A 27,076-nucleotide genomic window follows, 5' to 3' on the forward strand; every position below is an offset into this window, starting at 1 on the left:
TATTAATATTTGTTTTTATATAAACATTAATTTTCTTTCTACTTCTAGCTCTCTTTGGGTTTTTTCAGTTTCTTTATGGTCTCTTTAGTTCTGCCCAGGGCTTTGTTTGTAGAACAAGCCCAGCAGGAACTCATTTGCATATTAGGCCACAGCCCCTGATATCACAATTGTTTTCATAAGGCTTTTTTTTGTAGAAATAGCCCAGCAAGGACTAATTTGCATGTTAGGCCACACCCCCTGACACCAAGCCAGGCAGAACTGTGTTCCTGTGCGTTCCTGCTCAAAAAAGGCCCTGGTTCTACCATATTTTCTTAAGCATTAGTTTCCAAGATGCAGTTAAGGTTTATTGCTTTTAACCTTTTACATTGTGCTAAGTCTATATCCAGAATCAAGTTTGTTTTACTTATGGTGGAATTGTTTTGCTTGATGACTCATACTTGTTTTTGTATTCTTCTGAATTTTCTTAATAAAATTTTGTGAAATTAAAAAAGAAAAAGGAAAAAAAAAGAATGACAACTGATCTCCAGACTATTGATTTTCTTTGAAGGGTGGACTCTATGGCAGATGAAATATGCATTTCTTTTGCAGACTCCAAATCCTGTGCATAAATGGTTACATGGGAGTAAGCCCCATTTAAGATGTCCAGTTGGGTTTAATCACAGTGTAACTGTCCAGAGCAGCCTTATGGACTGAAAACTCAGTTGCCAACTTCTGGAGCAGCCCTTATAGCTATCCCTTTAACAGCAGTTGACAAGCACAGCAAGGAACAGGAGGTAAGATCACTCCATGCCATGTAAATATTTTGGCTTGGGGGCTTCATGGTGGAGTCCCCTATTTTCTGTACATGCTAAACTCCCCAAAGCTGCCTGATGCATGTCATTTAAAATCATATTCAAGCAAGCTTAATTCTATCTGTTTAGTCCTCAATTTGCCCTAACTTGAATAGCTCAGGCTAGGCCAATTTCATCAGATCTCAGAAGCTAAGCAAGCTTGGACCTGGTTAGCATTTGAATAGGAGATAACCAAGGAATACCAGGATTGCTACGCAAAGGCAGGCAACGGCAAACCACCTCTGAATGTATTGGCTTGAAAACCCTGCTGGGTCAGTTTAAGTCAGTGATGACGAAGGAAGGAAGGAAGGAAGGAAGGAAGGAAGGAAGGAAGGAAGGAAGGAAGGAAGGAAGGAAGGAAGGAAGGAAGGAAGGAAGGAAGGAAGGAAGGAAGGCAAAGAAATAAAAAAGAACAAAAGGCTTAATTCTAGAACATTTTCTTTTCCTTGTTAGTGCTGAAAATTAGAATGGCCAAGTCAGGAAAATGATGCTGGTGCTAGTTATGGTTTTAGGTGTGGGTGGATGGCTCTTGGTAAGTTCATCTCCAACACTTTGAACTTTCCCCAGCAAATGGCACAGGCCATACTGCTCCTTTTTTCTTTCTTTCATTTAATGGCCCTTTTGGCCCCGTTTTTCTCTCCCTTCATCTCTGCCAAGAGAGAGTAACCCTTCATCCCTCTACCAAAGTCCATTGAAGTTTATGTCACGATCAGTGTGGAAACTGCTACGCTGGATAGATCACAACATAGTCCAGTTCTTTTGTTTTTATTTCTTCAGAAAAACATTCCTTTTAGTATGTCAAAATGGGGGCGGGGGGAGAGTTAAAGGCAAACCGCAGGGAAGCTGGCCTCTGCTGAGTCTCTTCCACGCCCACCCACCTCCCGGGGTTCCGCGCTGTTTGTCACAGAACCCCCTTCTTCTTCCTCCGCCGCCGCCGTTCCCGCTCTCTCCCGTCCCCTCGCTTCACTTCTTCGGGCCTGCTTTTGCCCCGCCCCCAGCCCCTCTCGCCTGGCGTCGCAGCCTCCTTTCCCCGGCTCCTGTCGGCGTCGCCCTCTCCAGCCTCCTGTGGAAGATGGCGCTGAGCGGCCAGGTCAGTGTGCATAGAAGCCCCCCTCGAGCCGTTGGCTATGGGGCCGCTCGGCCGCCTCTCCGTCGCGCTTGAGGGGGGCGGGCTGCAGTGCCCGGGAAAGGGGCGGCGTGGCGAGGCATGGGAGGGTGGCAATGGGTGTGCAGGGGCGTTGAGACGGGGAGGGGACCCCCGGGGTGTGTGAGGAGGGTAGCCGTGGGGATGTTCACCTCGGAAGGGCAGCGGTTAGAGAGACTGTATAGGATCCGTGTATGCTTTGGCGTTGTGGCTGTCACCTCATGCTGTTAGGCTATCGCAAGGGTGTGTACCAGTCATGAGAATAGGGCTTGGACTAGTGGTGCTTGTAGGGGGAAAGGTGGGTGCCAAGTTCAGGTGGGGCTATGGGCAATGGGGAGTGATGTTGCCAATTGGAAATGTGGTGCAAGGAAAGGGTGACGATAAAGAATTGTGTGTGTGCGTGGAGTTCGACACAGAGTAAAGGTCTTTATGAAACCAGGGAATAGTTTTTGTGTGTGCAACACAGTTGGAGACTGCCAGGTGGATGATTCTGCAGCAAAATGGGATTAATTAAGAGGTTATGTGATTAAGGAGAGGGCAGAGTTAGTGTCCGTGTGTGCAGCGTGGGTTGTTTTGTATAGTGCCTGACTTTCTTGTAAGGTTGTTAGGCCCCCCCTGGGCCACCAGCAGGGGAGGGGGGTAGGGTAACCAGCTTCAGGTTGGGAAAGATTGGGGGTGGGGGGTGGAGCAGGGGGAGGGACTTCAGTGTGGTACAATGGAGTCAGCCCTCCAAAACATCCATTTCAAAATACCCATTTTCGCCAGGGAATGATATCTGTAGTCAGGATATGAGCTCTAATTTGGGGGGATCCCCAGGTCCAACCTGGAGGCTGGCATCCCTGCTTTGGATATGATCACACTGTGCTGGAAGACAAGTTATAGAGCTTGGGAATGTTCCTGGATCTGGCCTTGCAGAACCTGGGCAGGAGTGTATTCCTCTAATTTTGATTGGAGCCCCAGCTACTCCAATTTCTGGATGACTAGGAACTGGATCTTGCAGTTGTGGAGCTTACTCCAGTAATTGTCATGTGCTCAGTGTTTGGCTCCCACTCAGGGAGGTTCAACTGTTCCAGAAAGCGGTGGCCCATTTGTAACATTAATCTTAGGAGAACACTCACAAATTCCGTTTTATTTTTTGGCCAAATCTAAGGAGCTGGTTTAAACATTCAAATCCCTAGACAACATGGTTATGGGGTATAATTCTATTTTATATCTAATTCCTAACATTGCCCCCTGTGTGCAGATACTTATTCCCATAGATGAGGACTCATGGATGGTACAGAGATTTTCCTGCATACTTGAGGCACTTCCCAGGTTTGCAGAAGAATCTTAAATGTTGAAAAAAGTATACAGACAATACTTAAATCCCTGCAAAATAAAACAGTGTTCTCTATGCATGCGTGTAGAACCTACTTATTGAGCCATGGGAGAACATCCTAGAGAACACAAAGGAAGCTGCTGCTGCTGCCTGGATTGTTGGAGCTACTGCCATGGAGGAGGAGGGCACCCTGCTGGTGTAGGAGGGAGGGAGCATGGTACTGGTGGAGCAGAGGGGCCTGCAGTAGGCACGGGCAGGGGAGTCAGCCAATGGGAGACCAAAGATGGTGACAGACGGTTCATTAGCCAATAGTTGATACCTCACATCCAAGAAATGAGGGAGCTAGGATTTGCCACCACACCATGGCTTTTATTACTAGAAGATTGGATTGGGGGAGAGAAGGGAAAATATGGGGATATTGGCTGGGGGATAGAGAAAGAAGGGGATTGGCTTGGGAGAGAGAGAAAGATAAAGAAGGAGAAATTGGCATGGGGGAGACAGAAAAGATAAGAAGCGCTTGGTGAGGGGAAGATAATGGGAAAATGGCTTGGAGGGAGAGAGAAAGAAAAAAAGCATATTGGGTTGGGGAGAGAAAGAAAGAGAAAGGAGGGGAGGGGAGGGGGAAAGAAGCAAAGGTGGGAGAATGTCTCTTCCCTGCAAGTTTCTTTCGGGTCCCCACTTCTGTCTCCCTTCTTCACACTGAGAAACGGGATCTAGGCCCTAATATAGATTCCTCTGCCAAGAAACTGTACTGTATTTCTGTTATGTACTGATTTCTGTTATGAACAGTGCCTTCTTGGTGGTGGTGGCTCTTGTTTTGTGAAACTAAGGAAACCCTCCTGATCTCCATTCTGCCATTCTAGAAGAATAATGAAAGTGTCTTTATTCTGTTAAGTCTTTTAAGCTATCAAGACCTGGCAGCATATAGTTTAATTTTTTTTTCCTGCTGGCTGTATTTATTGACTTATTGTTGTGTTTATTGTGGATGCTGTTTATAAAATATAATCTGTTGGTTTAGTCTTGTATGCAGCTTTGGGAAAGGCAAGGTTGAAAAGTGAGTTAATAATATTCCCCTCCGAAATCAGGTTAAATGCCCATTAGTACATATGTCAGTCAGTCATTTTATTGTGATTCAAGATCAATTGACTCTTCAGGATACCCTATAGATACAAATCTCAAATATACCTAGTACATTCAACTCATTGGTCCTGGTGTACATTGTGGGTTTTGATTAGAATTACTGGAAAGAGGGGAGTTTATCTTATTTTTTTTTCTTTCTTTGTTCTTTTTTGGTGTATGTTGTAAAAGTCACGAAGGCGTTTTCTGTGGTCTTTCTGGCTGACTTTCTTGTCTTGTTATTCATAATTATGGTCAAGTGGTAGTGTAAAATAATTTTAATAACCATTGCGAAATATTTACTTTTTAGATCCACCCCCCTTGTGCTGTCTCTGGGCGGGTGACAATATATTATTTCATTTTCTTCTTTCTAACACCCCTAAGCAGAACAGTAGTGAACAAGGCTTCCCAGCAGATCTATTCCTAAGGTGACGGGGGGCTGTGGGGTCCCTGCCCCTGACTTCTGACCTGGGCCCCCAATTTAGATCCCTGATCTTTTATCGCTGCTGCTTGAGGGCCACAGCCACAGCTGCCACCTCCCTCCCTCCCTCCCTCCCTCCTTGGTGCCTCTTGGTCCCACAGCCTTGTCTTCCCTTCACTCCAGTCTCTTGGCTGCTGCCTCCCCCTCCTTTCCCTGCAATTCAGATTAAGAACATAAGAGAAGCCATGATGGATCAGGCCAATGGCCCATCCAGTCCAACACTCTGTGTCACACAGTGGCCAAATACACACACACACACACACAATGTGCCTAATAGCCACTGATGGACCTCTGCTCATATTTTTATCTAACCCCCCCCCTTGAAGCTGTCTATGCTTGTAGCAGCCACCACCTCCTGTGGCAGTGAATTTCACATGTTAATCACCCTTTGGGTGAAGTACTTCCTTCTATCCGTTTTAACCTGACTGCTCAGCAATTTCATTTCATGCCCACAAGTTCTTGTATTGTGAGAAAGGGAGAAAAGTACTTCTTTCTCTACTTTCTCCATCCCATGCATAATCTTGTAAATCTCTATCATGTCACCCCGCAGTCGACGTTTCTCCAAGCTAAAGATCCCCAAGCGTTTTAACCTTTCTTCATAGGGAAAGTGTTTCAACCCTTTAATCATTCTAGTTGCCCTTTTCTGCACTTTTTCCAATGCTATAATATCCTTTTTGAGGTGCGGTGACCAGAATTGTACACAGTATTCCAAATGAGACCGCACCATCGATTTATACAGGGGCATTATGATACTGGCTGATTTGTTTTCAATTCCCTTCCTAATAATTCCCAGCATGGCGTTGACATTTTTTATTGCAATCGCACACTGTCTTGACATTTTCAGTGAGTTATCTACCACGACCCCAAGATCTCTCTCTTGGTCAGTCTCTGCCAATTCACACCCCATCAACTTGTATTTGTAGCTGGGATTCTTGGCCCCAATGTGCATTACTTTGCACTTGGCCACATTGAACCTCATCTGCCACGTTGACGTCCACTCACCCAGGCTCAGCAGATCCCTTTGGAGTTCCTCACAATCCTCTCTGGTTCTCACCACCCTGAACAAGTTAGTGTCATCTGCAAACTCGGCCACTTCACTGCTTACTCCCAACTCCAAATAATTTATGAACAAGTGAAAGAGCATGGGACCCAGAACTGAGCCCTGCGGCACCCCACTGCTTACCGTCCTAAACTGCGAAGGCTGCCCATTTATACTCACTCTCTGCTTCCTATTAATTAGCCAGTTTTTGATCCACAAGAGGACCTGTCCTTTTACTCCATGACTCTCGAGCTTACTAAGGAGCCTTTGATGATGAACTTTATCAAAAGCTTTCTGGAAGTCAAGGTAAACAACATCTATTGGGTCTCCTTTGTCCACATATTTGTTCACCCCCTCAAAGAAATGTAACAGGTTAGTGAGGCAAGATCTTCCCTTACAGAACCCATGCTGAGTCTTCCTCAATAACTCATGTTCATCAATGTGCCTACTCATTCTGTCCTTGATCATGGTTTCTACCAACTTTCCTGGTATTGAAGTCAGACTGACAGGCCTGTATTTCCCTGATCTCCTCTGGAACCCTTTTAAAAGATGGGGGTGACATTTCCTACCTTCCAGTCCTCAGGAACGGAGGCAGATTTCAGTGAAAGGTTACATATTTTTGTCAGGAGATCCACAAGTTCAACTTTGAGTTCTTTCAGAACTCTTGGATGTATGCCATCCGGACCTGGTGGCTTATTAGATTTTAATTCGTCTATCAGTTGTAGGACCTCCTCTCTTGTCACCTCAATCTGACTAAGGTCTTTCAATACCCCTTCCAAAATAAGTGGTTCTGGAGCAGGCAAACACTTCTCATCTTCCACGGTGAAGATGGAGGCAAAAAATGCATTCAGCTTCTCAGCCATTTCCCTATCCTCCTTCATTAATCCTTTTACCCCTTGGTCATCCAAGGGCCTCACTGCCTCCCTGGCTGATTTCCTGCTTCTAATATACTTGAAGAAATTTTTATTGTTGGTCTTTACGTTTTTTTGCAGTATGCTCCTTATAGTCCCTTTTTGCCTGCCTGATCACAGTCTTGCATTTGATTTGCCACAGCCTGTGCGGGAGGGGTGGCAGAAGTAGCCACCAGCCTCCTGAGTGATGTAAAGGGCCACTGATCAGCTGATTGGTGGCCCTTTAAATTGTGTGGGAAGCTGGTGGCTGCTCCTGCTGTCCCTCCTGCTTGATTTGAATCACAGGGAGGAAGGAGGGAGGGAGGTGGTGGTTGGGAGAGAGGTGGGAAGGAAGGCAAGTGGGGCCCACTGAGTGCCCCCTGAAAAATTGCTCCCCCAATTTTTAAAAATCCTGGCTACAGGCCTGCTTCCCAGCTTCATGGCAGAGAGGAGCTTTGGACCTGTTATATGGTCTTATCTATGCTTGTGTGTATCAGAATGAAATGCTAAGATGGCTTGTTACCTCAGACAGCTTCTGAAGGAAACACATTTTCTCTATTACATGAAAGATTCCCTGGGAGTAAAAAATCAGCACTCCAGGGAGTAGGCTGGAGTAGAGCATTTCCTCCTGATGTGTTTGGATTAAAAAAAAAAAAAAAAAAACTTCTAGAGTCTTTTTAGAACTTAAAGGAGCATTCAAAAATACTCTGTGCTTGGCTCCTGAAGTGTACAATTCACCCATTCTGCTGCCAAGTTTATCATATATAGACACTAAAACAGCGTTTGTGGTGAAGGTGGCAGTGTTATTTGGGACTGGATGGGAAGATGGTACAGTACTCTGCATGTATAGATAGAAAAATGTTTAATAAATTTTCATCTGAAATCCATTTTTCTTGGGGATGTTTCATATAAGAGGATGCCCAACATTGCTGAACACATTGAAACTACTATACCAGCACCAGGACTGTTTTAAAATTGTTTAAAATTATTTTAATTGCTATTACTTAATCTGTCCGAATTGTTAAATCCTAGTGGTTATCTGTTGTTTTATTGTTTTGGTTTACTTGCTGTGAGCTGCCCTGGGCCTGCTTCGGTGAGGAGGGTGGGATATAAATCCAATAAATAAATAATAAATGTTGAGTTTCCAAATGGCTACTATGGATCCGCTGTATTGTTCACAAAATATAGCAAACAAATGCCCAGGAATGTTGGCTAATTGTGTGCATTTCAGACATTTTGTAGTAGAAATGTGTGCTGTTGCATTTGGCTGCTGCTTTCAGAGTTGACTAGCTGTGTTATTTTTTTCTTGGGGGATTTGCTGTCTTCAAGAAGGGAAATAAGTAATTATCTGCAAAGTCCTGGGTTAGAAGCAGCTCAGCAGACATTTCTCTTCACTTGAATTGTAAGCAAGTTTCCTAAGTGTCTCAGTGCGCCTAGTGAAACTCACAGTAGATAGAAACTGAATGAATTTTGTTGTGTGAATGTGTTTTCTCAGTATATGAACATCATTTTTATCCTTGTTGTACTGAGCACCTAAGTCTGCAAAAGAAAAACAAATCAAGCCTAGTACTGGTGTTTGACCAAACAGTAATCTGTTTTGTCCCTGTTTGGCTGTTCTCAAGGAAAAGGCAAGATGACTACCAAATTTCCATCCTCTCTTGGAAAATGTGAAGTAAATGACAAAAATGAAATACAACATTGAAAATATTGATTCTCATTATTAACGTTGTCCTCCTTTCTTGTTTGTTGTGCTGAAGAAAAAAAATAACTGCTGATTTTTATTGGCAAGGAAATTTAATCATTGGAGCAGGTGCTTATATTTTGCAGCCAATAGAAATAGGGCCTCTGTTCCTTGTTTGTGCCAAGAGGCTTTTCCTGTTGCGACTTACTTTTGCTTGGAAATTACCATCACCGTGTAATAGCCTGAAAAGAGTTTATGTATTGTCTGTGTTTTGGTGTTGGTAACTAGTAGTAGTCACTCACATTTTTCCAGTGTGGTGCAGTAATTAAAGTGTCAGACTATAATCTTGGAGACCTGGGTTCAAATCTCCACTCTGCCAAGGAATCTCACTTTGGTGACCTTGGGCTAGTCACAAACTCTCAGCCTAACCTGTCTCATGGGTTTGTTGTGAGGATAATATGGAGGAGAGGGGAACAATGTATGCTGCTTTGGGTCCCCATGGGGGAGAAAGGCAGGGTATAAATGAAATAAATAAATGCAGTAGAGTTTTACACTGTTACTTATAAGTTAGACAGCATTAGCTTTGCATCCAGAAGATCTTGGGCTCAATTCCTGTCATCTGCAGTTAAAGGAACTCAGGTAACAGGTGCTAGGAAAATGCTTTCTTTCCCTTGAACTCCTGGTGAACAAGGGGCACTCAGAGAAGACAGTGCTGAGTTAGATGGACTGATGTTCTGACTCACAGCATTTTGTTTATGTTACCTTTAAGTATGCTTTGAATTGCCAGGTTACTATTTATCTTTGTTAAAAACTTCAAGCAATGTAAGAATATTGAAGGGGAGCATAAATTGATCTTAATGTCTGCTATCCCCCCAGCAGCAGAGTTTGGCAGAGCTAGAAGTTCTTTGCAAACAGCTTTTTGAGGGGACTGACTTAGCTCAGCGAATACAATCTGAGAAGGTGCTCCTGGAGCTTATTAACAGTCCTGAATGTCTCAGCCAGTGTCAGCTGTTACTGGAACAAGGAACGGTAAGTGCTTGAAAATTTTGTAATAAAATATATATCCCTTTATGCTTGTTAGTGAAAGCCCACATGTCAAAAGCTCAGGCCTGTCTATATATTCGTACATTCTTCATCTTTTTATAAGCAGCTGTGTTAGGTTTAAAAGTTGTGTGAGCCGGAACATTTCCTTAGGTTGGAAAAAAGATGTCCTAAAGTCAAGTGGTGCATAACCAGAAGAGGAGCTGCATTTTCTTTTAATTTCATTCATTCATTCAATTCATTCATTCACATCAGTTATAGTCTGTCTTTCTCACTGAGGCTGGAGGTAGACTACTCAGTGTAAATCAATATAGGGTGGGGCATCTGATAAACAATGCAATATGATTTGGATTGTAGAAATCTGAAAAAGAGCCAAAACAAAGCATGAACATTAACATGACCCATTAAGTGAGCCAGAAAGTACATAGTAAGATCATGCAGAAAGTATGAATTATACAGCAGAAAGTATGAATTATACATAGTACTATAGTCCAGTTTCTATTGCTTTAGCAAAGCACCTTTCTAATCAATTTCATTCCTTTTGGTCTAGATTTTGAATGAGGCATGTGAGATATAAATCTATCACGGTAAAAATGAACCCAGTCATTAATACTTGAAAAGAACATGCCCAGTGAATTAATGTGTATTCCTGAAGCTGTTCAGTCAGCTTCCTGTTGACAAGATATGGTTTGCTTTAGAGGGATGAAATTTTGCTTTTGGGTAAAAGGTTCTGAGTCCAATGCTATGATCTAACAATTTTAAATCTATACATTCAAATAAGTCATCTTTCTTGTTGTCTGTGGACAGGGAAGAGCCTCATGAAGCTGTCTTCTGGAGATAACAGAAAACACCTTCCCCCTTCATGCTTCATTTATCGTCTGAACTGGATACAGATGGGATCAGAATCCAAAGATATCAATTTGTTCAGCTGGATTCCCTTAGTTGGGAGAAATTGAGACAATTTCAAACTCTTTACTTAATTAACATAACATCCAAAATGAAGGGAATAATATTTGAAACAGACCTGTGCTGGGCTTGTCACAGTCAGAGGCTTCTGTGCTCTGACACCTATAGTGCTTGTGAAGCTTGTTGCCTCCGTGGTGCAAATCAGGTCTTTGGCCCTCTCCTCCATTTCTAGTAAGTTTATTTGAAAGTGGGAGGAGCAAGAGCTGCACCTGTGTAGCAGAGAGGCTGCAGTAGGGGTGAAAACTCCAGTCACTGACCCTTGGCGGTCATGTCATCAAAAAGAATCAGTCCCAGAGCCAGGAGTAGACTGGAAAATGAAAAGGGCCCTTTAGCAATCTGAGCAGCCCTTGCTGTGCTACAAGCCCTGCTGGAGCTGACAGTGGGCATTAGCTGCATCATCCCCCAACCCCCCCCCCCCCCTCCACCCCTTACCTGGAAACTGTTGGAGGAGGCAACTGCCATTGCTGGTGAGGAATCTGAGCCAAGTGGTCCCTAAGACTTAGGCAGAGTTGCTGGGGCTTGGGTTTGCTTGCTTCTGGTCATGAGTGGTCCTTAATGGTTGTGGCCCACTGGGAAGTTTTCCCCTAAGTTAATAGCCAGTCAGCCCTTGCCTAGAAAACTGTAAAGGCTGGAAAGAGCCGTATTTCAGAGCTAATGCTGAATTAAAATTACTAGCTGAGGACAGTTCCAATGGAAAGTGTGTCCCTGTTATCGAATAGCCAAAATACAGTTTTTAATGCTTCTCTCAGCAGTTTTTTGTTTGTAAAAATCAATTACAGACTTAAAGGATTCCATATCTTTTGATCTCTGGTTGGCCCAAACTGACAATTTGTAACATTGCTTAGTCTTTTTTCAAGTATAAATTAGATAAGCTGGACGATCTAGTATGGCATTTATTTGCCTGATCAACTGTAACGTCATTTGTGATTGTACAGTATTCCCTCAGAGTAAAGTTAGTGGCCTGTACAGAAACCAGAGCAGGGCATAGGGATTGCTAATAGAGAAATGAGCCTCCTGTATGCCTGGGTAAAACCCTAGACAAGAATGACTCTTCCAGTTAACAGGAAATGAGCAAATGTATTGTGAGTCCCAAAAGCATCAAGGAGTGTGCAGGCACATGGCCTCACTGCCCATTTTTAAGCTAAGAGAAAGTAAGCAGTTTTTCTCTTTCTTCCTTTAAAACTTTGAAATGTAATGTAGGGTTGGAGGATGGAAGGGATTAAAACCATAGCAATAGCATCCAGGCTACTGTCGTGGGCAGGATCCAGGGATTGTATCACTTTGGTGCTGAAAGATCTGCGCTGGCTGCCCATTTCTTTCTGGGTAATACATGAGTATGAGCATGGCAGTTCAGTTTGAGAGTCTATAGGTAAAAATAAAAGGAGTAAGAAATAACAGTGATGTTATGGTGGGGGTCTGCTACAGATTACCAAGCCAAGCTCCTACAACAGATTGCAAAGTTTTCCAAGAGAAGAGATCATGGGAGATTTCAGTTACCCCAACATCTGTTGGAAGTCCAGCTCTGCTAAAAATGAAGAGTCAAATAGATTCCTGACTTGTCTTGCTGACAACTTCCTTTTCCAGAAAGTGAGGAAGGAAACTAGGGGATCTGCTATCTTGGATTTGATTAACAAGGAAGAATTGAATGAAGAAGTGGAAATAGTGGGCACCCTGGGCAGTAGTGACCATGTGATTTTGGAATTTACAGTTTTCGGGAAGGGAAAAGCTATATGTAGTCAGACGTATAGGTTGGACTTCAGAAAGGCAAACTTCGATAAACTTAGAACTATGCTGGGTAAAATCCCATGTTCAGAAATACTTAGGAGGAAGGGGGTTGAGGAGGGGTAGGAGTTTCTTAAAAGTGAAATAATGAAAGTGCAATCACAGACGATTCCTATGAGAAGAAAAAATGCAAAAAGCCAAAAGAAGCCGAGGTGGCTCCATAAATAGCTCTCTAAAGACCTGAGAAATAAAAAAGACTCCTTTAGGAATTGGAAGGAGGACCTTATAACCAAGGATGAATATAAACAAATCACCAGTGCTTGTAGAGAAAAAGTTAGAAAAGCTAAAGCTCAGTATGAACTTAGGCTGGCCAAAGATGTGAAAAACAACAAAAAAGGGTTCTTTTCTTATGTTCAGAGTAAGAAAGAGCAAAGGCATGGTAGGCCCATTGCGAGGGCAGGAAAGTGAAATTGTAACGGGTAGTGAAGAGAGAGTGGAACTGCTCAATTCCTACTTTTCCTCAGTCTTCTCTTCTGAGGGAAACGGTGCTCAACATGGCGAAAACAGAATATATAAGGAGGGTTTGAAGTTCCAACCTAGGATCAGCATAGGGGTAGTACATAAACACCTAGTTTCTTTTAAATGAAACTGTCCTCAAGGCCAGATGAATTGCATCCAAGGGTTCTAAAAGAGCTTGTGGATGTAATTTCTGAGCCTCTGGCTATTATATTTGAGAATTCTTGGAGAACAGGAGTGGTGCCGGAAGATTGGAGGCAGATAAATGTTGTCCCTATTTTCAAGAAGAGGAAATAAGAGGATCCAGGAAACTACCAACCCGTCAGCTTGACGTCTATACCTGGAAAAGTTTTAGAACAAATCATCAAACAGGTGGTCCTGGAACATTTAGAAAGAATGGATGTGATTACTAAGAGCCAGCATGGTTTTCTCAAGAACAAGTCATGCCAGACTAACCTGATCTCTTTTTTTGAGAAAGTGACTACCTTGCTGGATCAGGGGAGTTCTGTAGACGTCATTTATCTTGATTTCAATAAGGCTTTTGATAAGGTTCCACATACTATCCTTGTTGACAAGTTGGTAAAATGTGGTTTGGATCCTGTTACCGTTAGGTGGATCTGTAACTGGTTGACAGATCGCACTCAAAGAGTGCTTGTGAATGGTTCCTCATCCTCTTGGAGAGGAGTGACAAGTGGAGTGCCTCAAGGATCTGTCCTGGCACCTGTTTTGTTCAACATCTTTATAAACGATTTGGATGAAGGAATAGAGGGAGTGTTTATTAAATTTGTCGATGATACTAAATTGGGAGGGGTTGCAAACACAGAAGAAGACAGAAACAGGATACAGGATGACCTTGACAGGCTGGAAAACTGGGCTAAAATCAATAAAATGAACAGGGATAAATGTAAAGTTCTGCATTTAGGTAGGACAAATCCAATGCATGGTTATAGGATGGGGGAGACTTGTGTTAGCAGAAAAGGATCTAGAGTTCTTAGTGGATCATACGCTGAACATGAGTCAACAATGTGATGCAGTGGCTAAAAAGGCAAATGCAATTTCAGGCTGTATCAACAGAAGTATCCAGATCACGTGATGTGATGGTATCACTTTACTCTGCTTTGGTAAGACCTCACCTGGAGTATTGTGTTCACTTTTGGGCACCACATTTTAAGAAGGATATAGACAAGCTGGAACGGGTCCAGAGGAGGGCGACGGAGATGGTGAGCGGTCTGGAGACCAAGTCCTATGAGGAAAGGTTGAAGGAGCTGGGGATGTTTAGCCGAGAGGAGGCGGCTGAGAGGTGATATGATCACCATCTTCAAGTATTTGAAGGGCTGTCATAGAGGATGGTGAGGAATTGTTTTCTGTGGCCCCAGAAGGTAGGACCAGAACCAATGGGTTGAAATTGAATCAAAAGAGTTTCCGGCTCAACATTAGGAAGAACTTCCTGACCGTTAGAGCCATTCCTCAGTGAAACAGGCTTCCTCGGGCGGTGGTGGGCTCTCCTTCCTTGGAGGTTTTTAAACAGGGGCTAGATGGCCATCTGACAGTGATGAAGATCCTGTGAATTTGGGGTATTTGTGGGTTTCCTGCATTGTGCAGGGGGTTGGACTAGATGACCCTGGAGGTCCCTTCCCACTCTATGATTCTGTGCTTCTAAGCAGAGAACTTAGATGAGATACTCCTACAACAGACCGCAAAGTTCTCAAAGAGAAGGGACATGATGGTCATGGGAGATTTCTGTTGCCCAGACATCTGTTGGAAGTCCAACTCTACTAAAAATGAAAGAATAAATTCCTAACTTGTCTTGCTGACAACTTTATTTTCTAGCATGGTTTTCTCAAGAACAAGTAATGTCAGACTCCTTTTTTTTTTTTGAGAAAGTGACTACCTTGCTGGATCAGGGGAATGCTGTAGACACAGTTTATCTTGATTTCAGTAAGGCTTTTTGTAATTTGTAGTCTGTCTTGAGTGGTAGTGAGAAAGGTGGGCTATAAATGAAATAAAGGAGATAAATAATAAATGTTTCTTTTAGTAAGTAGCTTCTGAGATTTGATGGGTCTGGGCTTACCTGGGCTATCCAAGTCAGGAGATAAAGCACTGTAAGCAGGGATGGTTTTGTAGGGGAAAAAAGGTGGTGCAGCTCATTCAGGGATTGTTATGCAGCTGTATCTACTGTTCAGTGGACAAGATGGGAAGGAGGAGGTGGAACTCTCAGAAAGGTTCACGAGCTGTGCTCCTGTGAGTTCCCACTGAATCTGAGACCTAAGTACCATAATACAACACAGCAGTGCTGAGGCCTGGGATTTCTGAGGGCTTCAGGTCTTGATCTTCAGCTTTACAGTATGATGGGGAAATTTTCCTATGGAGGAGCAGGCGACTAAGATAATGACACTATGATAGTGAATTCTGCAGTCCTAAAATGACTTTCCCTATAGATCTGCTCTTCTGGATGGAGGTGGTGGAAGGCCTCATTTCCCATGGCCTTTGCTTTTGGTGCCTTGTAGAGGGAATTTTTAAAATCTTCCCTTCCCCTTAGATGGCACCTTGAACCATATCCGGTACTCAGTTGGTAGCCAGTGCAGTTGATGTAGCACCAGCTAAATGCGTGCCTGCAAGGCATCACAGTCAGTAGGTGCACTGATGCATTTTGCACTAGCCGGAGTTTCCAGATGAGGCTCAAGGGTAACACTGCTTAGAGCAAGTTACAGTAATCTAGCCTGGAAGTGACCATTGTATGGGTCATGTAGCTGAGTCCTGGGAGGAGAGATAGGGAGCCAGCTCCTTGGTTCTGGGACCAGTGGAGCCCTGTCTAGGGTAGGGAGTCTGATTCTTGGCTCTTCTCTCTCCTCCCCAACTCCGGTGCAGGCCTACTGTCTTTGTTGGATTTAAGTTCAGTTGACTCTGCCAGAGCCACCCAGCCACAGTCTCCAAAGTCCTCTCCAAGGTGTCTGGGGTGGAGTCTGGGTGACTGTCGAACAACAGAGTTGGGTGTCATCAGCATACTGGTGGCAACCCAGCCCAAATCTCCGTGCCAGCTGGGTGAGGGGGTACATATAGATGTTAAATAACATTGACAAAGGATCACCCCCTGTGGGACACTACATTCCACTGGGTACCGGCAGGACACCCTGTCACCAAGCATCTGTATGAGATAAGAATTCTGTGTCCCTAGAAATTAATGGGGGTCGTTCTAGATGACAGTGGTGAAAGATAGCAGTCATAGTTCTGCCCACTCAGTCATCAGCCACACCCCTGCCCCAGCCATGTTTGATCCCAGTCTTGGGCAAGGGAAGGGATGATGAACATACGATGTGACAGACAGTCCTCTCTGGCATCATGTGCCCCTCCCCCCCCCCCCCCCCGTTGCAAAACAAAAATGCAAATTCAGACTTCTGCCACTCCTAGCAAAGGCTCCAGGTCACTTTATGTGCCTGGATGAGGTGGATTTGTAGGGAAGGGAAGCTGCTTATATGAAGCCAACCACTGCCCTGCCTCTGAGCCTGGCTTCTGTTTGTGGCTCAGCCACTGGCAACCCCAGTGTGCAGCTAAGACTGGCAATACAGGGGCTCTGTCGAGTTGGAGACAGCTGTCCATCACGGTGCTCTTCTTAAGATTTAAAACTTCAGAGACCCAGAATGAAATATCTCTGTGATTGGGAAAGTTTATAAATCTATAATCTCCTTTACTGCTGACCTTGAAGTGTAGTGCTTCTAATGGCTCCAGGCAAGTGTCCAAGGAACTCTGAGGAGTTGATTTCTGTTCCTGTTAACAAGCAGTCTAAAATTGAGGACTTCTTTATGTCAAATAACAAGGGTTCTGTCTTGTATGTGCGGGCAGTTATTTTTTGGAGAGAGAAAAAGCTGCCCCTGAACCTACCACTTTCCTGCCCTTGGGAGGGCGGGGAACAGTGAAGGCCCCATGGTAGCTAGTGCCCCCTCATGGGGTAGGGCTGCTGGTGTGGAGTGAAGAATGGGGTGCAGGACTTGGTGGAGAAGAGGCCTTTTCCTCCTGTGAACTAAACCCCCCAGCAGACCCACACTGCTTCTAGCAGTCAGAGCTTGCAGAGTGGAGAGTGCATTGGCTGGCTTAGCTTCCCCTAATTAGAGTACTGCTTAATTAGATTAATAGTATTTGTAGAATCATAGAGTTGGAAGGGACCTCTAGGGTCATCTAGTCCAACCCCCTGCATAATTCAGGAAACTCACAAACACTTCCCCCCCAAATTCACAGGAACTTCATCGCTGTCAGATGGCCATCTAGCCTCTGTTTAAAAACCTCCAAGGAAGGAGAGCCCACCACCTCCTGAGGAAGCCTGTTCCACTGAGGAATCACTCTTAATGGTCAGGAAGTTCTTCCTAATGTTGAGCTGGAAACTCTTTTGATTTAATTTCAACCCATTGGTTCTGGTCCTACCTTCCGGGGCCACAGAAAACAATTCCACATCATCCTCTATATGGCAGCCCTTCAAATACTTGGTGATCATATCACCTCTTGTGATCTAATTAAGTTCCACATTCCTGTGCCCCAGCACACTAGCCCCTGCTTTGCCACCCCAAAAGTTCTGGCTACGTGCTTGCTCTGTTCCCTTCAGTGTAGTTGGTGTAGCTGTAGTAAAGATGGAAGAGGGCTGGTGGACAATATACTACTCACAGCCATTTGCAGCTGGTTCTGTGCTCTTTTGTGTTTGGCCAGTAGCAACACAGAATTTAAATTAATGGGAATTTGTTATTCAATCAATGCAAGAGCCAACCCTTTAATGTTAAAGTTTTTCAAGTGCTGATGCAGTACTGTGACACAAGCACTACATTGCTGGCATAGCATCAGAAGTAGCCTGTGTGAAATCATACTATGCTAAGAGCCTAGTAGCACCTTTAAGACCAACAAAGGTTTATTCAAGCTGGATCTATCATACTATGCAGGTAGGGATAGCTGTTGACACTCAGTCTAAGCATTTTATGTGCTTGCACTGTAAAGCTCAAGATTAGGCTGGACCATCCATCAAAATGTATGACTAACTCAATACCAATTGAAAGCTGTTCTTGTTGCAAAGACTGTGTAATTGGATGATATCTAATGCCCTAGATTTATTTATAGAAATGTTTATTTCACCATTATTACTGCTTTTGAATTTGGTGCTTAAGCTGGGTGGAAGGCCTTTGTAGTGCAAAGACCTGGGGTAGTGGAATAGACTGCATCACTTCAGGTAACAATGTTTTTGAATGTTGTCCTGTCTTTAAAAATTTCAAACACAGCAGGCAACGGGGACTGCATTATTTATATTTTAAATTGTTATTTTATTGGCTCAGAAGTTTTTTACTGCTGTTCCATTATTTTATTTATTTAGATATGGCTTTGATTTGATATTTATATATCACTTTTCTCCTCAGTGGGGGCCAAAAGCAGCTTCTATTGGTCTCCTCTCTTCCATTTTATTCTCACAACAGTCCTGTGAGGTAGACAGGACCATAGTCAGAAAATTCTCAGTGGTGAAGTCATAAGAACATAAGAGAAGCCATGTTGGATCAGGCCAATGGCCCATCCAGTCCAACACTCGGTGTCACACAGTAGCCAAATTTATATATATACACACACACACACACACACACACATATATATATACACACTGTGGCTAATAGCCACTGATGGACCTCTGCTCCATATTTTTATCTAACCCCCTCTTGAAGTTGGCTATGCTTGTAGCTGCTACCACCTCCTGTGGCAGTGAATTCCACGTGTTAATCACCCTTTGGGTGAAGAAGTACCTCCTTTTATCCGTTCTAACCCGACTGCTCAGCAATTTCATCGAATGCCCACGAGTTCTTGTATTGTGAGAAAGGGAGAAAAGTACTTCTTTCTCTACCTTCTCCATCGCATGCATAATCTTGTAAACCTCTATCATCACCCTGCAGTCGACGTTTCTCCATGGGGTAACTGGTGGGGCCACAGCTCTGCCCTCTCACCAGCCAGTCCTCCATCCAGTTCAGCTGCTGGGACTGCCCGAGCTGGCGTGGAGGAGCAAAAGGCAGGTGGCAGGGTCAGATTGGGAGCGGCAACCTTATTCCTTCCTCCTTCCTTCCCTTGCACCACTACCACCTGCTGAGCACTGCCCCAGGCCCCACAAGGGCTTTACCTGCTGCTACTGGGAAGGCTTAGGTGCTCTGGCCAGGTGCTGCAGGGTGCGATGGGCCCCAGAGCTGCGCTGCCCACTGAACTTTGCAACGGGTGCTGGGAGGGGCCCCACTCAGCACTCCCTGACAATTAAAAAATATTTCTAGTAAGGCCTTATAGGGCCTGGCTGATGCATATTGGGACTCGGCCTCTGGGGCCCACAACATAGCTACGGGTCTGGAGGTAGATTAGGCTTAGAATGTGTGACTGGTCCAAGGTCAACCAGTGAGTTTCCATGGTAGAATGAGGATTCAAATCTCAGTCTTCTGGTTCCTAGTCTGACAGTTTAACCACTTCACCACATTGTAGGGTTGCCAAGTCCAATTTAAGAAATATCTGGGGACTTTGGGGGTGGAGCCAGGAGACTTTGGGGGTGGATCCAGAGACATTAGGGGTGGAGCCAAGATCAAGGCTGTGACAAGCATAATTGAACTCCAAAGGGAGTTCTGGCCATCACATTGAAAGGGATGGAGAGCCAGTTTGGTGTAGTGGTTAAGTGTGCGGACTCTTATCTGGGAGAACCGGGTTTGATTCCCCACTCCTCCACTTGCACCTGCTGGAATGGCCTTGGGTCAGCCATAGCTCTGGCAGAAGTTGTCCTTGAAAGGGCAGCTGCTGTGAGAGCCCTCTCCAGCCCCACCCACCTCACAGGGTGTTTGTTGTGGGGGAGGAAGGTAAAGGAGATTGTGAGCCGCTCTGAGACTCTTTGGAGTGGAGGGCGGGATATAAATCCAATATCTTCATCTTCTTCTTCTTCTTTTCAACGCCTTCCTTCCATAGGAAATAATGAAGGATAGGGGCACCTTCTTTTGGGGCTTATAGAATTGGACCCCCTGGTCCAATCTTTTTGAAACTTGGGGGGTATTTTGGGGAGAGGCACTAGTTGATATACTGAAAATTTGGTCCATCTACCTCAAAAAACAGCCCCCCCGAACCCCAGATACCCGCGGATCAATTCTCCATTATTTTCTATGGGAATAAATCTCCCTAGGGAATAATAGAGTTCCCAGCAGACATTTCCCTCCCCTCCCCCCGCTTTCTGATGACCCTGAAGTGGGGGGAGGGCCTCCAAACCGGGGGATCCCCTGCCCCCACCTGGGGATTGGCAACTCTACCGCATTGGCTCTCTGCTGTTGCGTTGCTGTTTTAGATTGTTCTTTTAGGTGATATGTAAAAAATATGTTTATGTTAAATTATGTTTTGGTAATTTGGTTTGGTCATGTAAGCTACCTTGTTTACCAAGTGGTTTCCCCATGGGTGCAGGCTTGCATGGATTCTTCATTGCAGGTGTGGCTGTTAATAAAATGCAGCAGCAGCCGTGTGACAGGTTTCCATGCAGTTTCTTGTTCACATTCCCTCAGCATCTTAAGATGCCAGGACATTTTTTGTTTAACTAGGCTTGTCATGACCCAGATGGGGTGCCACCTGACACTGCCACCACTCTGGAATTACGGTCCCTTGAGAAGACCCAGAGTCCCCTCCCAAGCCCTTCAGATCTCTTGTTTTGGCCAAGAAAACAGGCATGTAGACCAGGCAGAGTAACACAAGAAAAAAGTTTATTTTAAACAGGAAAATCAATAAAGAGGAAGTGAAAGATAAGGTGCTTTAAAACTATAGTAGTGTGGGTGAAGGAAAAAAACCATAAAGTCCCTAACGCGACTGAACTTAACTGTCCCTTGGCTGTTAGGCCCCAGGCCTCCTAACACTTCCTCCTAACAGCAGCTGTCCTGCCTGCTTGACCTCTCAGGAGGAAAGAACAGCTTTTAAACTATTCCCCTCAGAGCCTACGTGGATGCCAGTTGGCTGAAATCAGTGCCAAGCATTCTGGGGATTATAGGCTGTCTCTTCCTACTGTAACACAGGCCTCACAGGCTCCCTAGGCCCACTAGGCCTCTGACTCACTGCACAGCACAGATCATGACAAGGCTCTAAAATACTGTTATATTGACATAAAGCTAAACCAAGGTTCTCTGAATTCCCAGCTTTCATTAAAAAAAGAGTAAGCAGATATATGTCTTTCTCCTTATATCTCTGCAACAGAAGAGGCTGTTGACTTACTTTTTTAAAAATGAAAGCTGGGAATTCAAGGAACCTGGCAATCATATTGATATAATGTCATATTGATATAATATTTTAATGCTAATAGTTTTTTTAGAAAGCCTCCCCCCTGAAATGGCTGCCTCAGGGACAGATAGGGTTGCCAAGTCCAATTAAAGAAAAATCTGGGGACTTTGGGGGCGGAGCCAGGAGACATTGGGGGTGGAGCCAGGAACAAGGGTGTGACAAGCATAATTGAACTCCAAGGGAGTTCTGGCCATCACATTTAAAGGGACAGCACACCTTTTTAAATGCCTTTCTTCCATAGGAAATAATTAAAGATAGGGGCACCATGTTTTGGGGCTCATAGAATTGGACCCTCTGGTCCAATCATTTTGAAACTTGGGGGGTATTTTGGGGAGAGGCACTAGATGCTATACTAAAAATGTGGTGCCTCTACCTCAAAAAATAGCCCCCCCCCAGAGCCCCCAATACCCACGGATCAATTCCCTATTATTCCCTATGGGAATCGTTCTCCATAGGGAATAATAGAGTGCCCAGTAGACATTTCCCACCCCCCCACGCTTTCTAAAGGGGGGGAGGGCCTCCAAACCAGGGGATCCCCTGCCTCCTCCCTCTCTCTCACACATAAATACTTACTAGATCTTCTTCCTGAAGAACTTTACTTGCTGTGAAAACGACAGCAAAAGAAAGGGAGGGGCCGTTCTCCATGGAAACTATTACTGACCCTTTCCAATGAAGCCCTTCCTGTTTCCTGTGCAGCCTTAAAGGCACACATTTTACAAATGGATCAGTTTGCAGGTTTCTAAACCTGCAGGAGCTCTACAACTACATGATGATTGTGGAGGTGGGGCTTCCCCCACTGGCCAGCTGGCTGGGGGCGGGGAGAAGCCTGTAAAAACGGGGGATCCCCAGCTGGGACCTGGGGATTGGGAAGCCTACACTCATGTTCTTTTCTCTCACTGGCCCAGAGCGAGTAGCACCAAAATTTGCGCCGTCTCTCTCCCCCCACCCCCTGCTTCCGCATTTTTGGAGAACGGGGGAGGAGGCTGCAAATTCGGGGGTCCCCTGCCAGGGCGGGGGGGGGGGGTTGGGAAGCCTAGGGACAGAGTTAGGGAAAATGGCAGCCATGTCAGCAGGAAAATGTGATTTGTCCCTCCCACACAGCAACCATCTAAGCTTTACTGCAGTTTCCACCGAAACTTTTGAGCAAAGCAGGTTTGAGAAAGATCATAGAGATGCCAGGAAAACTCCATAGGCTGCTGAGATTCACCACAGTGCTGTGAGGAAGGAGGAAAAAACCCAATATTTCTTAACACATTGACCCTGGGGCAGATAACCTTTGTGGAAATAAAGCGAGTCATGATAGAAAGGAGATATATAAATTTACTAAATAAATATTAATGAGTGTGTTTTTTCCCCTAGACATCTTATGCTCAACTTTTAGCAGCAACATGCCTCTCCAAACTCGTATGCAAAACACCCCCTTTGCCTGTTCAGCAAAGAATGGACATCAGTAAGTATTGCTTATTCCTTCCAATAAATTGATAATCCAAAATTTTAGGTTACTTGTATCTTCTGTTCCAAAATAGTTTGTCTGGGAATGATTTGTGATGAAACACCATCCATAATTTTGTCATAGCAAACTTCTAAGGTTTCTAATTGCTCCAGTGTTACCTGGAATGTGTGCCCTTTGTTGTTTTCTGATGAAGCAGAAAGGAGAAAGTTTAAGAAAATTGTGAAGGAGCTGAGGCACAGTGGTTCTGGAGGTAGCTGTGTTAGTTTGTTGCAGAAAAGGTAAAGATGAGTAGCATTTAAAGACTAACAACATTTAATGCCAGCAGTCCCCTGTGCAAGCACCAGTCATTTCTGACTCTGGAATGACATCGCATCATGACATTTTCTTAGCAAACTTTTTATGGGATGGTTTGCCAGTGCCTTCCCCAGTCATCTACACTTTCCCCCCAGCAAGCTGGGTACTCGTTTTACTGACCTCAGAAGGATGGAAGACTGAGTGAACCTAGAGCTGACTACCTGAAATCACCTGAAATATGGTGAATGGATCCTCAGTGTGCTGTCATTTTATTTAGGAGGCATAAAAAGAAAATATCAGGGTCAAGGGGCCTTGGAATGTAGGAAGTTCATAGTGAAATGTAATGATGTAAAATTGAAGATCTAATCAAGAATGATCATTCACTTTTTAAGCTAGTTGACATGTGTAATAGGTGGAGGAGTCTCAAGTTTCTAAAAGGCTGGATTCAGATGGGTAATTTGGGCTGGCATAGGAACTTCCTCCAGGGAGATTAAAAAGTCAAGGTCAGACATGCGCAGCTGCTGCCTGTTCCACCCTTGTGCTCACTCAGTTCTTCAACGTCTCTGGGACGCATCAAATAGCTACCAGTTGGGAAGTGGTAGCAAAGTCTTCTGCTGCACTCCTCCCTCATTTCCTGGCGTCTGACTGTGGGGGCGCGCATGCAAAGTGGATTGGTGGTGTGAATCCGCCAGTCCACTCTGGTGCTCCCTGGTATTCTTTTTTTTAAAAATCACTGACATGAAGTGGATGAGCACATTTGTGCATGGCCTCTTAAAATGTAAGGGGAAAAACCCCAAAGGGGGATGGCATGTATAACAGCGCGCCTCGCTGCCCCACTGGATCGCTTCTATAAGCAGCGTATGGCTACCCCAGCCCCTCTTCAGCCTCAGTTCTTCCTTTTGAATTTTACCTCCCGGTTACTGAACTCAAGGGGTGGGTATAATATGGATTTCTCAACACTAGTCTCTTCGGGGTTTTTGTTTTGCTTTCAGATGGATATAGAACTCAATAGGTGGGGACCACAGCAGCTTTGTTGGTTTTCCCAATATACAGGCGCCAGAGAACTTTAAAGTAAACCACAGACATTTATTTACATACACAGTTTTCAACTGGGGAATGGGAGATATCTACATGGGCTATATTGTATCTCAAGTAGATAACAGTTTCTCAGTAGTTCAGGCTTTTTAATATATTTTTCTTAGGTCTTTCAGGCTTCACAGATCATATATATTCCACTCTCCAACACTATTCTAGGTTGGCCTCTTGGGTATAATGTGCCAAGTCTCTCGAGTCGACTGGTGCCTCTACTCCCAGCTCTTCAGACTTCTAGACCCACATCTATTCCCTCAACCACCTCTTTAGCTCTTAAGAGATGTGTCTGTGACCTCTCAGGTCTTTTACTGTGACTCTCCTTTTGTCCCACACAGCCCCTTGGCTGTCTTTATAGAGCTAGCAGTGAGCTTTGCTTCTCTTGAAGACTCTCCTCAGCTCCTGTCTCAGCTCCTTCTAAGACCAACTGCCCTCTTCAGCAGTCTCCCTCAGATTCAGTTGTTCACTGACTGCTCTCAGCCGTTAAATGTCAATCACTTCTGAGAGTTCCGAGCACTCCGGTCCCCACCCTCAGATTATCTGACTCAGGCTCTAAGAAGAAGAAGAAGAATTGCAGATTTATATCCCACCCTTCTCCCTGAATCAGAGACTCAGAGCGGCTTACAATCTCTTATGTCTTCTCCCCTCACAACAGACACCCTGTGAGGTAGGTGGGGCTGGAGAGGGCTCTCACAGCAGCTGCCCTTTCAAGGACAACCTCTGCCAGAGCTATGACTGACCCAAGGCCATTCCAGCAGGTGCAAGTGGAGGAGTGGGGAATCAAACCTGATTCTCCCAGATAAGAGTCCGCACACTTAACCACTACACCAAACTGGCTCTCTAAGCGTCCTTAGTTTTCTTGTTTACCCATTCATTACCGTCACAGCATGGAACAATCATGTGAACGCACCAACATACTCCCCATGTGATATATGTTATACACGGTATAAGTTTCAATGAAGGTAATAAAAACTACAATTAATTGCAATAGACTACATTCTAGGCTTATCCTGGATCTGTAAAGCAAACTCATTGAGGTCCAAAGGCTGTAAGCCAAGGGCCAAGAACCCAGGTATTGTCAGCTGTTAGGTATGCTAAAAGCATTCCCTTCCCTTTACTCAGGCTTCAATTGCCTGGAAATGGCCATAGCAGCAGGCATCATTTTGATTTGCTTTATAAGAAGGTAACCAAATTAATGTATGTGTTACTTCTTATGAGATATTTAGTATTCAGGTAAAGGGTATAAGAATATTATATGCACAGATATGTGTGTCCTTTCATAATTGAGGTGGTACATATATCGGCCATTTTACTAAAGTACAAAATGCGTTTAATCAATTGGTTTCATCTCATTTATAAAACCACTGAAAAATCTCAGCCATTCACTAAACTAAACTAAAACTGGTGGGATTTGGCTGAGTCTCACAAGAGGTAGACCCAACTATGGAAGTTTAAAAACAAATTATTTTTTCCCTGTTCACCCAGCTGGACTGGTTAGTGAGGTCTAAAATAATAATCTCCACTGAAAAGGAGATTGAAGTGATAGTAGATGATGTCCTGAGATAGTAGGTGATGTCTGAGACCTTGGAGAGCCACTGCCAGTCAAAGTGACTATACTGACCTTGACAGACCAATGTTCTGACTCAGTATAAGGCAGCTTCTGTGTTCATGTAAGTCCCATTTCAAAAAGTGAAACTGAATGGGGGCTTTCTCTTCTCTGCATGGCCCTGAGGCATGACTCTGAAATTTGCATTTTGTGGATGGAACAAGAGCATCATCGTCTTTTCACTTGTTTAAACCTGAAGCTGCGCTCTTAATACAAGACATTTGTGATGGACTCAGGAACTTAGCCTGAGTAGCTGGGGAACAGACTTGCAACGATTGGCTGGAACGTTGCCCAAGCAATGAAAAAGTAGCAGAATGAGGCTTGCTTAGCAGCAAGAACACCTCAGGATTGGAGTCTTAGCTGGGGAGTCTTCGAGTTAAGTCTTCAGAGAAGGAGTCTGAAGTGAAGACAGTGGGCTGAAGCTGGTCAGTTGTGTGAGAGCAACTGGACAAGGGGCTGAGAAAAGCCAGTGAGGCTGGGCTTCTTGTGGGAGACAGAGCTTGGTTAAGCTGCTGTCTGAAAGAGAGAGTTTGAGGCCAGAAGGGAGAAAAACCAAGCCCTTCTGTGAAGGAAACTCTCTGAGGGAGATCTGCCAGCACATCAGGCAAGTCTCCTGTGTACAAACTAAGATCACTAAAAGATACATTAAAGGGAGAACTGGATTCTGGTGGTCAGCAGGGTTACCCAAGACTCAGACCAGGAAACTAGTAAGGGCTGAGGCACACCAGGTGTGAGGTGTGAGTCCTGGAGGCTAGTGTGGCGTGTCTGTGAGGGAGAATTAACTGGCACCAATCAGGAGTTCTATGTGTGTGTGAAGAGTGAATTAGTTTGTTAATTTTATGATTTTAAGTAGCCAGAGAACAGGGCTGTTTGAACAGGAGTGAGGAACGTTCTAAGCACCCAGAAGGCACAGCCTGCCTGAAGTAGAATTCAGTTGAATTCTGAAGCCTGCCTGTTTATTGTTTTTGAAAAGATCTTCTGCCAGTGTTATTATATTATGTTTTTGAAAAGATCTTCTGCCAGTGTTATTATATATTGAGATAAAATCTCAATCTCAGTAACTGATTTATTCTGCCATCCATCTGCCTACTGATTTGTCTTTTGAATATTGAACAGTTATAATCAATATTATTTTAGCCCACTCCCTTGCCTTTTTGTTATCTCTGACAGGATTTCTGTGAGTGTGTCTGAGGGACTGAGGGAAGGTGACTGGGAGAAATTTAAAGTGGTCACCCTCCCAAGTAGACTCTGATCAGGTCCCTTTGTGACTCCAGTCTCCATATTTTAAGATCCACCAATTTTACCTTGATGAGAATTAGATTTGTTGATAGGAAAATGAAAAACAAAACTCAGTGTGAACTGAGCTAATCTGGTGGTAATCAAGCCAATTAAAAACATTTTTGTTAGAATTTTGAATGAGACAAAAGATGATTTATTCTACCTGCCAGCAAAGAACAAATAGATGTGAAATCTGTTGAGGTTCCTGTAATGTCTCATCTGTATGAAGGCCTGAACTGAACAGATCTGGAATGGGTTGAATTTAGAGATGCCCTTCAATTCACAGAGGATTGCTCTGTGATCAGAAGCACATGTTT

The 27,076-nt window shown here is 44.3% G+C and overlaps 1 protein-coding gene across 3 annotated transcripts in view; it reads left to right on the top strand.

Annotated features, from left to right (window-relative positions):
• The first annotated feature begins 1,831 nt into the window (after nt 1–1,831).
• RANBP17 (RAN binding protein 17) overlaps nt 1,832–27,076 on the top strand; it is a 573,906-nt gene continuing 548,661 nt past the window's right edge. For 2 of the 3 annotated variants that reach the window (XM_060232795.1, XM_060232776.1), the window contains exons 1-3: nt 1,832–1,920; nt 9,379–9,528; nt 22,399–22,489. In XM_060232795.1, coding sequence (XP_060088778.1) covers nt 1,903–1,920; nt 9,379–9,528; nt 22,399–22,489 — 259 coding nt within the window. In that variant the 5' untranslated portion in view covers nt 1,832–1,902. The remainder of the gene's footprint in view (nt 1,921–9,378; nt 9,529–22,398; nt 22,490–27,076) is intronic. The other variant, XM_060232786.1, reaches the window with a different exon arrangement.

The sequence above is a fragment of the Heteronotia binoei genome, chromosome 1, assembly GCF_032191835.1.
Source record: "Heteronotia binoei isolate CCM8104 ecotype False Entrance Well chromosome 1, APGP_CSIRO_Hbin_v1, whole genome shotgun sequence".
Lineage (NCBI taxonomy): Eukaryota > Metazoa > Chordata > Lepidosauria > Squamata > Gekkonidae > Heteronotia > Heteronotia binoei.